The sequence below is a fragment of the Sylvia atricapilla genome, chromosome 27, assembly GCF_009819655.1.
Source record: "Sylvia atricapilla isolate bSylAtr1 chromosome 27, bSylAtr1.pri, whole genome shotgun sequence".
In the NCBI taxonomy this organism is placed as follows: Eukaryota; Metazoa; Chordata; class Aves; order Passeriformes; family Sylviidae; genus Sylvia; species Sylvia atricapilla.
The window spans coordinates 525,696-539,292 of NC_089166.1; the positions used below are offsets into that span (position 1 = coordinate 525,696).

Sequence of the window (13,597 nt, forward strand, 5' to 3'; positions counted from 1 at the left end):
CCCCACCCCAGGGTGGTTCCAGGCTCCAGTAAAGCCATGCCAGTGCCCTGCAGCACACGAGCAAAGCTCCCCGCTGCCGATCCCAGAGGGAACAAGGAGAAATATGTTATGAGCTTTAGCTCCAGCGGAAAAAGCTCCATCAACAATTTCTTTGTGAGCCCCACGCAGCAAAGAGCCGCCATCCCAGCAGCGTTCCCAGGCTAACGGGAGCAGCCAAGCCAGCCTGGGGAATGTGGGTCTGGGGGAAAAGGCAGAGCTTCCCCCAGGACGTGCCCTGGAGAGGCAGAGCTGAGCTACAACACGGTGAGACACTAGCACCTGCCCTTAGCACAGCTCACAGCACACCTGCCCTGGGCCACTGAGCTGGGCCCCTGCCACATTCCTCAGCCCGAGAGAGGTGGAAAAGAGAAAGGAAAGGTCTAAGGGATGCTCGTGCATTTAGTGGTGGACTCAAAACTCTACCCAAGGCTGCCCTCCCAGCCCAGCCCACACGCTGTTCAGATGCCCCCAGACAGGTGGGCAGCTCCTGCTGAAGCCCCAAAGGCAGTGCTGTGTGTCCAGGGACACCCCAAACAGAGCTGGATGCTTTGGAAGAGCAATGGACATGCCTGGCAGTGGGAAAAGGTCCTGCTGGCTGCAGACAACGCCTCCAGCAGCAGCCACAGCAGATATTTAAGGGGAAAGTACAAGAAGCAGGATCAGTGTGGGGGCTTTTCTGCGGTTAGACCTGCCATCCCAGCCTTTTTCCTCCTCCCTCCTCTTTAGGAAAGCCAATTCCAAGAGTTATTGGCTCAGACATGCAAACCAGATGGCACGTGTCCTGCCGGAACAAGCTGCACACGCCAGGTGAGCCCAGTCCAGCCTGCCAGAGCCACGTCCTGCGTCCTCGTCTTCTCTGGGGAGCTGCCAGGGGCACTTGAGGCTCCCACCCAACAGATCCAAGGGAATCAAAAGCAAAAAACAGGTGAAAAAAAAGCACAGTTAGGGACACGCCAGCACCATGCAAGGGATGCAGAACCGCAGCGTGAGGCTGTGGCAATCCAGGGCAGGATTAGATCAGGAGCCAGGGCAGGCAGGGAGCAGCAGCACGTCTGCCACAGCACAGCTCCAGCCCATCTCCAAGCAGCAGGAGCTGAGGTGGCCCCAAGCTGCAGCGCTGGGTCAGGCAGCCTTGCCAGGAGGCAACAGCTGGAGGAGCACACACACCTTTTGGCAGAGGGACACGACTGCCCTTGTCTGCAGCCAGGCCACCGGGCTTCCTCCTGGGCGTGCGGCGGCCTCCTGCATCCAGCCCCTCTTCCAAAGGAGCCTCTTTGTCCTGCACAGCACCTTCCACCTCGGCAGGGAGCCCGGCTGCTTCTAGCACGGGCCCAGAATCGCCTCCCTCCTTCAGCTCAGCCTCTTTTTGGGACACACTTCCAGAAGGCTCTGACAGGGAGACGTCTCCTTCTCCCCCTGGCAGCTGCTGCTTCTCCTCCTGGTCCTGTCCTGCTTCACGTGACTCCGCTTCCACCAGAACTGCCTCTCCTGGGGCGTCTCTGAGGACACCTTTGGACTTTTCTCCATCAGGTTCTTCACAAGTGTCCTGGGCAGCTGCTGGACACGAGCCCTTTTCGGGTCCCAGAGGAACACGCTGCTCCACAAGGGAAGGCAAACCCTGCGCAGAGGTTTCATCAACATCCCGCTCCTCGTCCCTCTCCCGGCCGCTGGAATCTTCCTTTAACGGGGCACACCAAGGAGATGGTCCCTCTTCACGGCCACCTGTGCCACCTGCTGGTGCCAGCCCCTGTGTCACAGCAGGGCCCAGCTCTGGCTCCACAGTGACGCCTTCTCTGCCTCCCTGGTCCCACAGCTCCCCGCCCGCTGCGGAGCCTTGGTACATGTCCAGGGGGATTGGGATGGTCACCTCGATCCTGGTGGGAGCTGCTGCCGGAGCCTTGGCCTCTCGGGGCAGAGCTGGCTGCTCTGGGGGATGGCTGGCACTCTTTGCTGCCTCTCCCACACGCTCCTGAGGGCCAGGCTGGAGCTTTGCAGAGCTCGGCTGGCCTGGAGTTGAAGACGTGGGGTGTGAAGCACGGGCAAGAAATTAGCACAGGCATGTCAAACATCACGAACGGGAGAGAGCCAGGATTTGACTGGCAGGGGAGAGATAAGAGAAGTCCCACCCGCCCCACTGAACAGACAGCTCGCTCCTACAGTGGCTTTTGCCTTTACAGAAACTCTGATCCCTCCCCACGGGAATCAGGAACAGCCACAGATGTGGGAGACCAGATTCCTGCCTGGACCTGGCTGGGAGGTGGCCGGGTTCACCCTGCACTCCACGAGCTGGTTTAACTGTGGAGGTTTCCAGAAGCCAAGAACATTCCCCTTTTCCCCTAACACCACCACAGGACTATCACTTTGCTGCTCAGTGCCCACCTCTTCTCCCTGACAGGGCTGAGCACGGGCCAGAGCTCTGTCCCCTCTCCTCAGGAGATGTTCAGGCACACCCAGCCCTGGCTCCAGAGCTCACACCAGCTCTGCTCTGCCCTTTGATCATTCCCACTGCCCAGGAGCTTGGGAAGGGCACTCCTGTGCCACGCCAGAGCAGGGAATGGACTGCTGGGGACAATGTGGCTGTAACCATGGCAGTCTGGGACCACGCACCCATTGAGGCTCCTCAGAGCTCCAGGGCTGCTGCTCGGCCGTCATTTGGGCTTAGTGACGTCTGAACCAGAACTGGGGCCACAGAGACAGAGATATGTCTGTTTCTCTTTTCTGTGTGTGTAAAAGAGGGGATTCTGTTCTGTCACTGCTCTGTGCATGACACAGACCTTCACAATTCCAGCCAACGACTGCTGCACGAAGCCAGATCCGACTGAGATCTAACTGAGCTGGGGCTCCTCTTTGGAAATGCCTTCAGCTGAAGGAAAGATGCCCTGAGCAGTGGAGAATTCACCTGGACACGGGAAGAATGTGCCTCTTGTATCGTGAACTGGTTCAGCTTCAAGGACTCTAGAGTCTCTTTGGGCACTGAGCAGGTGAAGAGCCTAAATCAGAGCCCTGAGATCACGGCTGTGGCTTTGGAAGATTCACAAACAAGAGTAAAACAAGAAAAGATGAAGTCAAGACCGACTTGGTCTTTCATCAGTGTCCTCCCCATTTTAAGTGATTATCACAATTGAGTGAAATAACCACACAAAGACCTCGTATGTGACAGCTGAAATATCCCAGCACAAGGCAGAAAGGGCTTAGTAAAAATCTGGGGAGAAACTGCACTAAAATCAGGGCAGAGAGAAGAGAGAACTTCAATCCCCCAATAACAATCTTGATTTCTTTTTTATAGTGGTGCCACTGTTTTGTGTATAGAAGAGCTGACAGTCCAAAAACCACTGGCCAGGCCAGTAAAGGTTTTATCCTAATTGCAGGAAGTAGAGTGCACAGAATTGTGCTCATCTGTGTGTGGAAACAACAACAACCTGAATTCTGCCCTGAGCTGAGAAGGCAAAACCTATTTACTTCTGTAAAAGACACGGATGTCTAAATGCACTAATGGAGCCACGATGAGGAAAGACACTGCCCAACTGGAGGGATTTGTTATGTTTACTGCACAGGAAAATGCTTCACAAAGTGGCTTTTCACTAAGATTTGCACCAGCACACTGAATTCGTGCTGTGGTGTACAGTGCAGGACAGAAACGTCACGGGGAGTCTCAACCCCTAAGTCTGCCCCACGGAACTAAACCAGCACTGGGACATTTGGGAAAACCAATTTTCCATCAAGTCTGAGCTGAGCAGAGTCAGGAGAAGCTTTCCAGGTAGCCACATGGTCCCTGGATAATTTTCAGCCCCTAAGCAGACAATAATTAATGCTGTGAGAACAACTCTCTGCCCACAGTGTCTGGCTTTGTCACTCACATTCCACAAGACTGGGATGAGGAGAAAAATCCCTTTATGTTGAAGTCAGGGTATGAGTGAGTAGGTTTGAGTCCTGTTTTACATTAGAAAGACACAGTAATTAAACAATTTGTGGGTTTCATGTGTGACAGGCAGGGCCTGCACTGCCTCTGCTCCATCTGAGCAGTTCCTGTGGCCACAGCACATCCCAGCTGTGTCCATCAGCTTTTCCAGCCTGGAGAACACCTGGTTTTGGAGCTGGACAAACAAGCACCATGGCTTTGGCCATCTGAGAGGGAAATCTGGGGTATGAGAAGCTGCAGCTGCCTGAAATGAGTACGTTGGAACAACCCACGTGTGTCTGGCCCTCCTCTGCCAGGAACAGGGAGAACTGCACAGGGCAGAGCATTTCCTCTCAGAACTGAACTCCCAAGCCACCACCAAGCAGCTGCCCACGTGGGCAGCAGCACCTGGCCCCAGGGACAGAGGATTCACCCACCTTGGCTGGCATCTCCTGCAGCGTGGTCCTCCAGGTTCGGGGTGGCTCCAACGCCCGCCTCTTCAGCTGCTCCCAGGAAAGAAACGGGAAAAAACACAATCAAAATAAGAGTACAGTTCAAGCATGTGCCTGGAGAATGAATTGACCTCCCTGCTGAATGGGCAGGATCTCTGCTGTGCCACGAGCAGGGCAGCAGCAGGCAGGAATTCTCCCCACAGTGATGATGGAGCTGGGTGGATCTGCTCAGCCTGTGCTGGACAGACCAGAGGAGTGTTTCACCAACTTCCACACATCCCAAATGGCAGGGTAGCACAGGCTCTTCCAGGCAGAAAACAGGCTGTTCAGGAGCAAGGAAACTTGTGGATTTATATCCTTCTTCTAGCCCCACCTGGCCTTTACATGGCCATGAATGTCTCTTACCTGAGCTCACCTCCTTGGTGTGTGTGACCAACCTGTGAGCCCTGCCAAGGCTGTGTGAGACCAGTAACTCCAAGCCTGATCCAAGTCTAGAGGAATCCTGACCTTCAGGACTACTGGTACATCAGAGAAGTGAGGTTTTCTTCGCAGTGATGATGGTTTGTCCCCATCAGCATTTTTTCAGCTTATTCTAGGACTACTTTCAAACTAGCCTAAAGAACTATATTTGTATGCCACAGTTCTCCAGTCAGTCTAGGAATTCTTCTGTTGTCCCCGTTTTCTTCCAAGCAGTTCAGGACAGACTGGCTCCCTGGGACAGTCAGATCTTGCACCAGAGCCTCCGTGTTCCAGCCCAGGGCTCCACCAGCTCAGGGACTGGATGCAGCACAGGAATTTCACTGCTGTGAGGTGTTTCAGTGTCTGGCACTGGCAGAAACTCTTTTCTACCCGCTGCTTTTCTCAGCTCCTGCCTGATGCTTCCAGGGAAAGCCAGTGGCTCTGGCACAGGGGACACGTCCTCATTTTTCACACACAGACCTGCCCCCCCAGGTCCTTCTCTCACACACAGCACTGCCACAGTCACTCCCTGCTCTGCCTCTGAAAGGCCCCATCCTTCCCTGGAAAACCAAGGCCCAGGTGCAGTGAGTGCCCACAGGGCATTCAGGCTGAATCAGCCACTTCCCTTCCTCTGCATTATCCTTAGAAGCACTGCTGCAGTGGCCTGGTTTTCACCTGCTCCGAAGACACCGCGAGGGCTGGGCAGAGCCCAAGTGCTGCAGGACGGGCAGCAACCAGCCAGACCTGCAGCTAAGAGCCTGGGGGTGGGAGCCAAAGCCACCACAGAGACACCAGAAAGAAGGATTGTCAGATGTGGAGCACAGAAAGAGAGAAGAACAGGCTGCGAGTTTCCCCAGGATGGGGAAGGCAAGAGGACAACTCCACAGGAGGAATTATTTGGAGAAGAAGGAAGCAGCGTCGGGAGCAATGTCCCTGGGAGAGGTTTCAGGGTGTTGTCTCACAGCACCGACCAGTCCAGCTCTCTGCTCTGTCTGCAGCAAGAGATGAGGCTGCCCCTTGGTGTCCCTCACCTGTGGTTCCTTCTGGGATCTCCCCGTGCTGTTCCGCACCACCCTGATCCTCGTGGTCTCCTTCCTCCACTAAAGGTGCTGTGGCATCTGAAAAAACAACACAGCTTTCACCCAGCTGCTGGGAGGCAAAGCCTTCTGGAGGCCAGGGTGTGCCTGGAGAACTTCCTCTGCTCACAGAAGCACTGGGCTCCCTCCCGTGATCCAGTGGAGTGGTGGAGCCAAGCCAGGACCACGGGGACACCACGAGCTGCCCCCTGCCACACAGCGTGCCACAGCGTGCTCCCTACACTTCTGAAGGCTTCGCCCTTCTGTGCACAGATCCAGCACACAGATCCAGCCTCTGGTGCACAGGCACAGCAATCCTGCACGGAGACACAGGACAGCTCCCATGGCACCTGCACACACACCCCAGTGTGGCTGCATCGTGCCCTGGGACAGAGACACACCTGCCTTCACCTACCAGAGGGGTGTCTGCTCGTGCTGACTGTCCCAATCCAACTGGAAAGCAGGATAATGATAATATCCCCTCCTGCACCAGGGAGGTTTTCTGTCCTGATTTCTTGAGGCGCTTTCCTGACACTCAGCCCACGCCTCCAGCGGGACAGGTCTGGGACATCTCTGCCCACCCTTCCTCCCTGTCAGAACGATTCTGCAAGCCAAAGCCTCTACCTCAAGTCTCCAAAGGCAGATTCTTGGGATCAAAGCAGCCAGAGGAACGCAAAAAGTGAAGGCAATTACAATAGTGAACAAATCTCTAGACCACTCTGGAATTAGAGTCTCTACCCAAAAGGCATCCAGGACTTGGGGAGCACAGTGACACAAACCCGTGTCACACAGCACAGGCTGCACTACCAGCACCTTGCAGTGCCCCTGAAAAGTCTGCAGGAAACAAACCACAAAGAACCTCCTGAGGTGTAATGAACAATTCACCTTTCTTGCTTTCCAGCCCACTGTGCACCTTTAAAGCTCATTCTGTCATTCTGCAGCACAGCAAACACCACCGGAGATGAGACCAACAAAGAGGTTTCTCCTCCTGAGAAACCCCCCAGGACACGGCTCGGGGGGTCTGTGGTGAGGTTTACCACGACCCCATCCATCACAGTTCCAAAGCAGAAAGTCAAAGAGCTCCCACCTTCCGTAGTTGGGGTGCTCTTAGCGTCAGATGTTTCAGAAACAGGCTCATCCGATCCATCATCGACTGGTATCTGAAGGGGATAGCCTGGAAAACATTCAAATACTTACAACAAGTCCTTGGCTATCAACTGGGGCCTGGGGGTTACCAACTCTGATTGCCCAGATCCACAGCAGCAAGAAGCTGCAGCTGGAGAGTAAAAAAAAACCACCTGAACTAAAAGCAAGCGAAGCGTGAAAATGCCAACCAAAAGCGCCAGTGTCACCACCAAAAGGAACAAACGGAAACCCATCAGCAAAAGAAAAGCCCAGGGAACTGGACAGGCAGAAACAGCAAAGCATGGCACAAGCAGGCAAGGAGATCTCAGCAAGGAAAGGAGGAAAGATGTGCAGCTCCTGAGTCACTGTTGTCCTCTCCCTCCCAGAGCAGGCTGAGCACTGCCAGGACTGCAAACCAGCCCGGGGTGGTAACAGGGCTGCTGCAGGACAACATCCTGTGCCAAGAAACGGTGGCAAAAGTCTTCTGGAAGAGCAGGGCAAGAGGCACAAGTCTCCTCTCAGCAAGGGTACGGGCAAATCAAATAATGAGAGCTGGGAAAACTGATTTTGGAAAAGAAGAAGAGAAATCCCTGGGAGCCTGAGATGTGTGAAACCAGCAGAGAGGAGCTATCAGGCCACAATGCAGAGCCCGGGATGGATGGAGGCTGTGGAGTCTCTCCAGGACAGAGGCCATCCATTTATCTGGCCAAAGAGGTGTCCGGAGCACCTCAAGACAAGGAAATTAAGATGATGTTTCTATCAGGAGTGAGTCCCACTAGGTTTGCTGGCGCTGTGTGGGTTTCCAAGCTCAGTTGTGGAGCGTGGTGGAATGAGAAAGTAAAAGCTTCTGGAGAAATGCAGGTCTGAAATATGGTGAGGAAGACTCTAGCATGGCCCCCACTCCCAGAACTCTGTGTTCAGTTGTCCCCAGGCCCCTGGGCAGGTGAGGAAAGCAGGCAGCAAGCAGCATCCTCCAGCTGTGACCCCAAATAAAAACAGTGCTGTGTTCCCATAGCAAACTGAGGAGTGAAAACAAACACACACTCGCAAAGCTGCAGCAGTGGGATCGCCCCTAGTCTGGATACCAGGGCTTATTCTGCTCCTGCTGGACAATGAGATCCATTTTTCCTGTAACTGTGAGTGCTGCAGCACCTTGTGAGCTGCCCACGGTGCCCTGGCTGCAGGCAGCTGACCCAGAATGTCCCTGCACACACACTGAGGGCTGTCCCCAGGGACCCTCGCAGCACCACACCGCTCTCCCTGTCCTTATTTAGCCCAGCAGTGGCCAGGCAGGTCCTTCACCACCTCCCTGGACGTGCTCACCTGAGGAGAAGTGTTTTTCCTGGCCAGGGGCGTGATCCTCCATCATGGTGCTGTCCTGAGGCTGCTCTGCCACCTCTCAGCAAAGATACCTGAAAAGGAGAGGAAAAACTAACACCCATTAGGCAGAACCTGACACAACAGGAGCAAAGGGAAGGTCTGGTCACTCCTACACAAGCAAAAGCATCTCTCACAACAAACACAGAGGCAACTCCTGCCAGTCACCTTCACATTCCATGGGAATGTAAGATGTCCCAAGCAAAGTGACCATCCCAGTGCACCCAGGACACTGCAGTGACACAGTTTTGCCCCAGGAGATCCCTGTGAACACGGGCTAAGTGCTGACTGATTCCTGGTGCACAAACTCTGCAGTTCCCCGTTTAACCAGTCTCCCAGGAGAAGTGTTTGCTGGTGAGGTGTGATCCTTCCATCCCCGTGGGTACACCCAGCAGGGACACACAGCCACCACAAGACACTCATCATCTTGAAAGCCATCCAAAAATGACACACGGGGGAAAGCAGGACAATCCAGAGATGGGTTTTGGACTCCTGGAGAGGAGGTTCTCACCCACTGGTGGCTGTGAGGGGACAGCACAAGCCCTGCTCTAACCCCAGCCCCTCCCTGCAGGGCTCAGAGAGCCCCACCAGGCACAGAGCAGAGCAAACAGGTCTGGACACGAGGGTGGGAGCAGAAAGGAGCCAAATCTCACCGTTGTTTCTCTAAACTGCATCCATCTGCAGAGGGAAATGAAGCCCCCAACGACCATTATGTGCCCCTGGCTCAGGGCTCTGCTCTCTGTGCTGGGTGGACACACAGTGCTTTCAGCTGGCTTCCCAAGAGCTGATATAATTACAGCCATTGGCAGTGATTAATAATCAGCTATTAGTGTGATCACATGTTTGCCATGACCGAATCCAGCAGAGGAGATCAGGTTACCACCAGCAAGGAGGAAACTGGTGGGTTTGTGTGCTGGCAATAAATTAACTGGACGTATGGAACCACGCAGGAGAAGCTCCAGGGCCAGTAACCAGATCTCTCACCCAGCTTTTTTTAAGCCTTAGCAAGATGACTCTGCAATTTAATTACTGCCTTAGACAGCTACAAAGCCATTTGACAGGACTGGAGAACCAAGGAAGCTGGAGAAATCGCACTGGAATGAAATCACTCATAAAAATGGAGGTATAAAATAGGAAAGAATTAAGTATCTAATTTTTGCTGTAATTGGTGGGCCCTAATTATTTGGACATATGGCTGCCCTCCTCGCAGAGCTCAAAGGATCATATTGATTATATCCAGGCCTCATCTGGCTGATGCTTGGTATTATTTACAGCACTGAAATACTAAAATATACTATTAACCTAGTGCAGGGGTCACAAAAGCAAGCTAGGCACAAACACGGGTGTAAAATGACACAGCAATGTGCTGCTCTGTGTGACTGTGTGTGCACACACAGGAGTGACCCTTGTGCCCCACACACACCCGTGGGGCTGGGGACAGCAGCTTCCCAAGGCACTGCCCTGCCTTTGGCAGGGAAATGTGGGTGGCACAGCAGTTCTGTCCCCTCTGTTCACCACAAACCTCCCAGCAGTGACACCTCTCCTTCCCAGCATCACAACCCCGCTGTGCTGCCCCGGCACGGGGCTGGTCCCTTACTCTGCACCCTCTGCTCTCCCTCCCAGGGGAGTTTAGGAGAGGAGCAGTTTGTGTCTCCCCACGTTTAGTCCTTCCCGGCCTCTGCACAGCAATTTCCCACCCTGAGGGATGGGATAAACCCTGGCTGAGGGTTTATCTGCTGCCTCTGTGGAGAGCATCCCCCACAGGGGAGACTCTGCACTTCTCCTGGGAATGCAGGGCTGCAGCCCCCGGGTCTCCTGGGAATACAGAGCTGCAGCCCCCGGGTCTCTGGCCATGCAGAACTGCAGCCCGGGGTCTCTGGCCATGCAGAACTGCAGCTCTGACTCTCCTGGCCATGCAGAGCTGCAGCCCCCGGGTCTCTGGCCATGCAGAGCTGCAGCCCCGCGTCTCCTGGGAATACAGAGCTGCAGCCCCGGGTCTCTGGCCATGCAGAACTGCAGCTCTGGCTCTCCTGGGAATGCAGGGCTGCAGCCCCGGCTCTCCTGGGAATGCAGAGCTGCAGCTCTGGCTCTCCTGGCCATGCAGAACTGCAGCCCCGGGTCTCCTGGGAATACAAAACTGCAGCCCCGGGTCTCCTGGGAATGCAGAACTGGAGCTCTGGCTCTCCTGGCCATGCAGGGCTGCAGCCCCGGGTCTCCTGGGAATGCAGAACTGCAGCTCTGGCTCTCCTGGCCATGCAGAGCTGCAGCCCCCGGGTCTCTGGCCATGCAGAGCTGCAGCCCCCGGGTCTCTGGCCATGCAGAACTGCAGCCCCCGGGTCTCTGGCCATGCAGGGCTGCAGCCCCGGGTCTCTGGCCATGCAGAGCTGCAGCCCCGGGTCTCTGGCCATGCAGGGCTGCAGCCCCCGGGTCTCCTGGGAATGCAGGGCTGCAGCCCCGGGTCTCTGGCCGTGCAGGGCTGCAGCTCTGGCTCTCCTGGCCATGCAGGGCTGCAGCCCCGGGTCTCTGGCCATGCAGGGCTGCAGCCCCCGGGTCTCTGGCCATGCAGAGCTGCAGCCCCGGTGCCGCAGCAGCGCTGTGATTCAGCACAGACAGAGCTGCTGCAGGCAGGGCTGCTGCTCCCCTGCCCGCACTGCCCCAGGGCTCTCCAGCACAAAGGAAGGGGCAGGGCTGTGCCCAGGAGCTGGGGATGCTCAGGGACACGCAGGGCCAGCCCCCGCTGCCACCACGCTGCTGAGGGGGGCTCGGGGGATGCAGCCATTAATTTTTCAAAGAGGAGAGAGGAAGAGCTGCCTCTCTGTGACAGGGAGAACAGCACGGCCGAAAGGCAGAGGTCCACCAGTGAAACACCCACTGGGAGCAGCCCAAAGCTGCCCGCAGCTCGGGAACCCCCCAGTGCCCGCTCATTGGGACACAGGAGTCTGGGGACACGCCTGCATTGCTCTGCAGGGCACAAACTGCTCCCAGCAGGTGAAGCACAAGGTGCTCCTGCTGCTCCCCTCTGTGCCCCCGCCGTGGGCAGCACCGTGCTGGGGACAAAACCACGAGCCAAGGGACAGGGAGAGGGGAAAGTCTCCGCTTTGCCTTGGGTTTTCACTCAGGTAATAAATTCATGGCGCCAAAGGGAATTTAAATCTTATTCAAATGACATATTCTAGATTCGAATTCTCGAAGATGGAATGAGAATTCTGAAAGGAGTCCATAATGATAATCCTCTTTGTTTTTCCTTTCCACTGGGGGAAGGGGAAATCCCTCTTAGGGAAAAACAACATCAAGGGAAAAAATACTCTAAAACATTCTTAAAAGTGTAAAAGCAGCCCCGCCTTGAAGCAATGGTTCAGTGATGCATAATTAGAGCAAAGAAAGCTGCGCAGAGATAAACTCGAGCAGCACCCTCTGCACGGCAGATAAACACAAACCCTCCAAAGAACCTTATCCAGCCCCAGCAGAACTATTCTCCTTAACCGGGGACATTATCTAAAAAGCAACAGCCCACCCCATAATTAAGAGCTCCTCCAAACCTCTCCTTTTGCAGACCTGGAGCCCGCCTGGGGAGGAGAGGCCCTGAGGAGTCACCTGGAGCTGGGCACACCCTGCAGGCGAAGGTTTTGTTGCCAGGAGCAGGAGAAAAGCCCCATTTCAGCCCCCCAGCAGCACCCAGTGTGCCCAGCACAGGGTTTAACTGGTAAGAGCCTGGCCAGCTCCTGCCACCAGCATCTCGTTCCCTGCTGGGGACAGGGACACCTTCCACAGGAACAGGTGGCCCAGAGCTCCATCCAGCCTGGCCTTGGATGCTCCCAAGGATCACAGAATCATGGGATGGGGTGGGTTGGGAGGGTCCTCAGAGCCCACCCAGTGCCACCCCTGCCCCAGAAGGGACACCTCCCACTGTCCCAGGTGCTCCAGCCCTGTCCTGGGACACCTCCAGGGACCCAGGGACAGCCACAGAGCTCTGGGCACCTGTGCCAGGGCAAGTGGGTCAGCAGCTGCCTCCACTGCCGGCGGGCACAGCCCGGGGGACACAGGGGACACAGGGGACACAGCCCAGGGGACACAGGGGACACAGGGGACACAGCCCAGGGGACACAGGGGACACAGCCCGGGGGACACGGCCCAAGGGACACGGCCCAAGACTGTCCCCAGGCAGGACAGGGACCGTCCCCAGGCACAGGACAGGGACTGTTCCGGTGGGGTCAGGATCACAAGGCTGTCCCCAAGGCTCCATTTGCACACCCCGGTGCCGAAATCAGCCCGCTGTGGGCAGCGCTGTGGGCGGCTCGGGGCTGCTGCTGGGCACCGGGGAGAGAATACAGCCAAAAAAGAACATTTCAGCAGCAGGAGAGAGCAACGCCTCGGGAGGGGCCGGACTCAGCCCCAGGGCCCAGCGTGCAGCTCCACCCTTCGTGTCAGCCACAGAGCACCCCCAAAACACCCCCAAACCCCCACAGAATGCCCCAGGTAACTCCTGCACCCCCAAAACACCCCCAAAGCCCCCAGAGAATGGCCCAGGTAACTCCTGCACCCCCAAAACACCCCCAGAGAATGGCCCAGGTAACTCCTGCACCCCCAAAACACCCCCAAAGCCCCCACAGAATGCCCCAGGTAACTCCTGCACCCTCAAAACACCCCCAGAGAATGGCCCAGGTAACTCCTGCACCCTCAAAACACCCCCAGAGAATGGCCCAGGTAACTCCTGCACCCTCAAAACACCCCCAGAGAATGGCCCGGGTAACTCCTGCACCCCCAAAACGTCCCCAAAGCCCCCAGAGAATGGCCCAGGTAACTCCTGCACCCTCAAAACACCCCCAGAGAATGGCCCAGGTAACTCCTGCACCCCCAAAACACCCCCAGAGAATGGCCCAGGTAACTCCCGCACCCCCAAAACACCCCCAAAGCCCCCAGAGAATGGCCCAGAGATGGCCCAGGTAACTCCCGCACCCCCAAACCACCCCCAAAGCCCCCAGAGAATGGCCCAGGTAACTCCTGCACCCCCAAAACACCCCCAAAGCCCCCAGAGAATGGCCCAGAGATGGCCCAGGTAACTCCCGCACCCCCAAAACGTCCCCAAAGCCCCCAGAGAATGGCCCAGGTAACTCCAGGCGTGGCCAGCACAGCCCCTGGGCTATTGTCTCCTACTCAGCACCGTTATTTAA

The 13,597-nt window shown here is 56.1% G+C and overlaps 1 protein-coding gene across 20 annotated transcripts in view; it reads right to left on the reverse strand.

The window, feature by feature from the left end:
• The window catches only part of MAPT (microtubule associated protein tau), a 44,431-nt gene that overhangs the window by 16,595 nt on the left and 14,239 nt on the right, over positions 1-13,597 (reverse strand). For 10 of the 20 annotated variants that reach the window (XM_066336891.1, XM_066336890.1, XM_066336902.1 and 7 more), the window contains exons 2-6: positions 8,373-8,461; positions 7,012-7,098; positions 5,880-5,966; positions 4,375-4,440; positions 1,207-2,046 (exon numbers count right to left, since the gene is read on the reverse strand). In XM_066336891.1, coding sequence (XP_066192988.1) covers positions 1,207-2,046; positions 4,375-4,440; positions 5,880-5,966; positions 7,012-7,098; positions 8,373-8,418 — 1,126 coding nt within the window. In that variant the 5' untranslated portion in view covers positions 8,419-8,461. The remainder of the gene's footprint in view (positions 1-1,206; positions 2,047-4,374; positions 4,441-5,879; positions 5,967-7,011; positions 7,099-8,372; positions 8,462-13,597) is intronic. The other 10 variants (XM_066336900.1, XM_066336896.1, XM_066336903.1 and 7 more) reach the window with 4 other exon arrangements.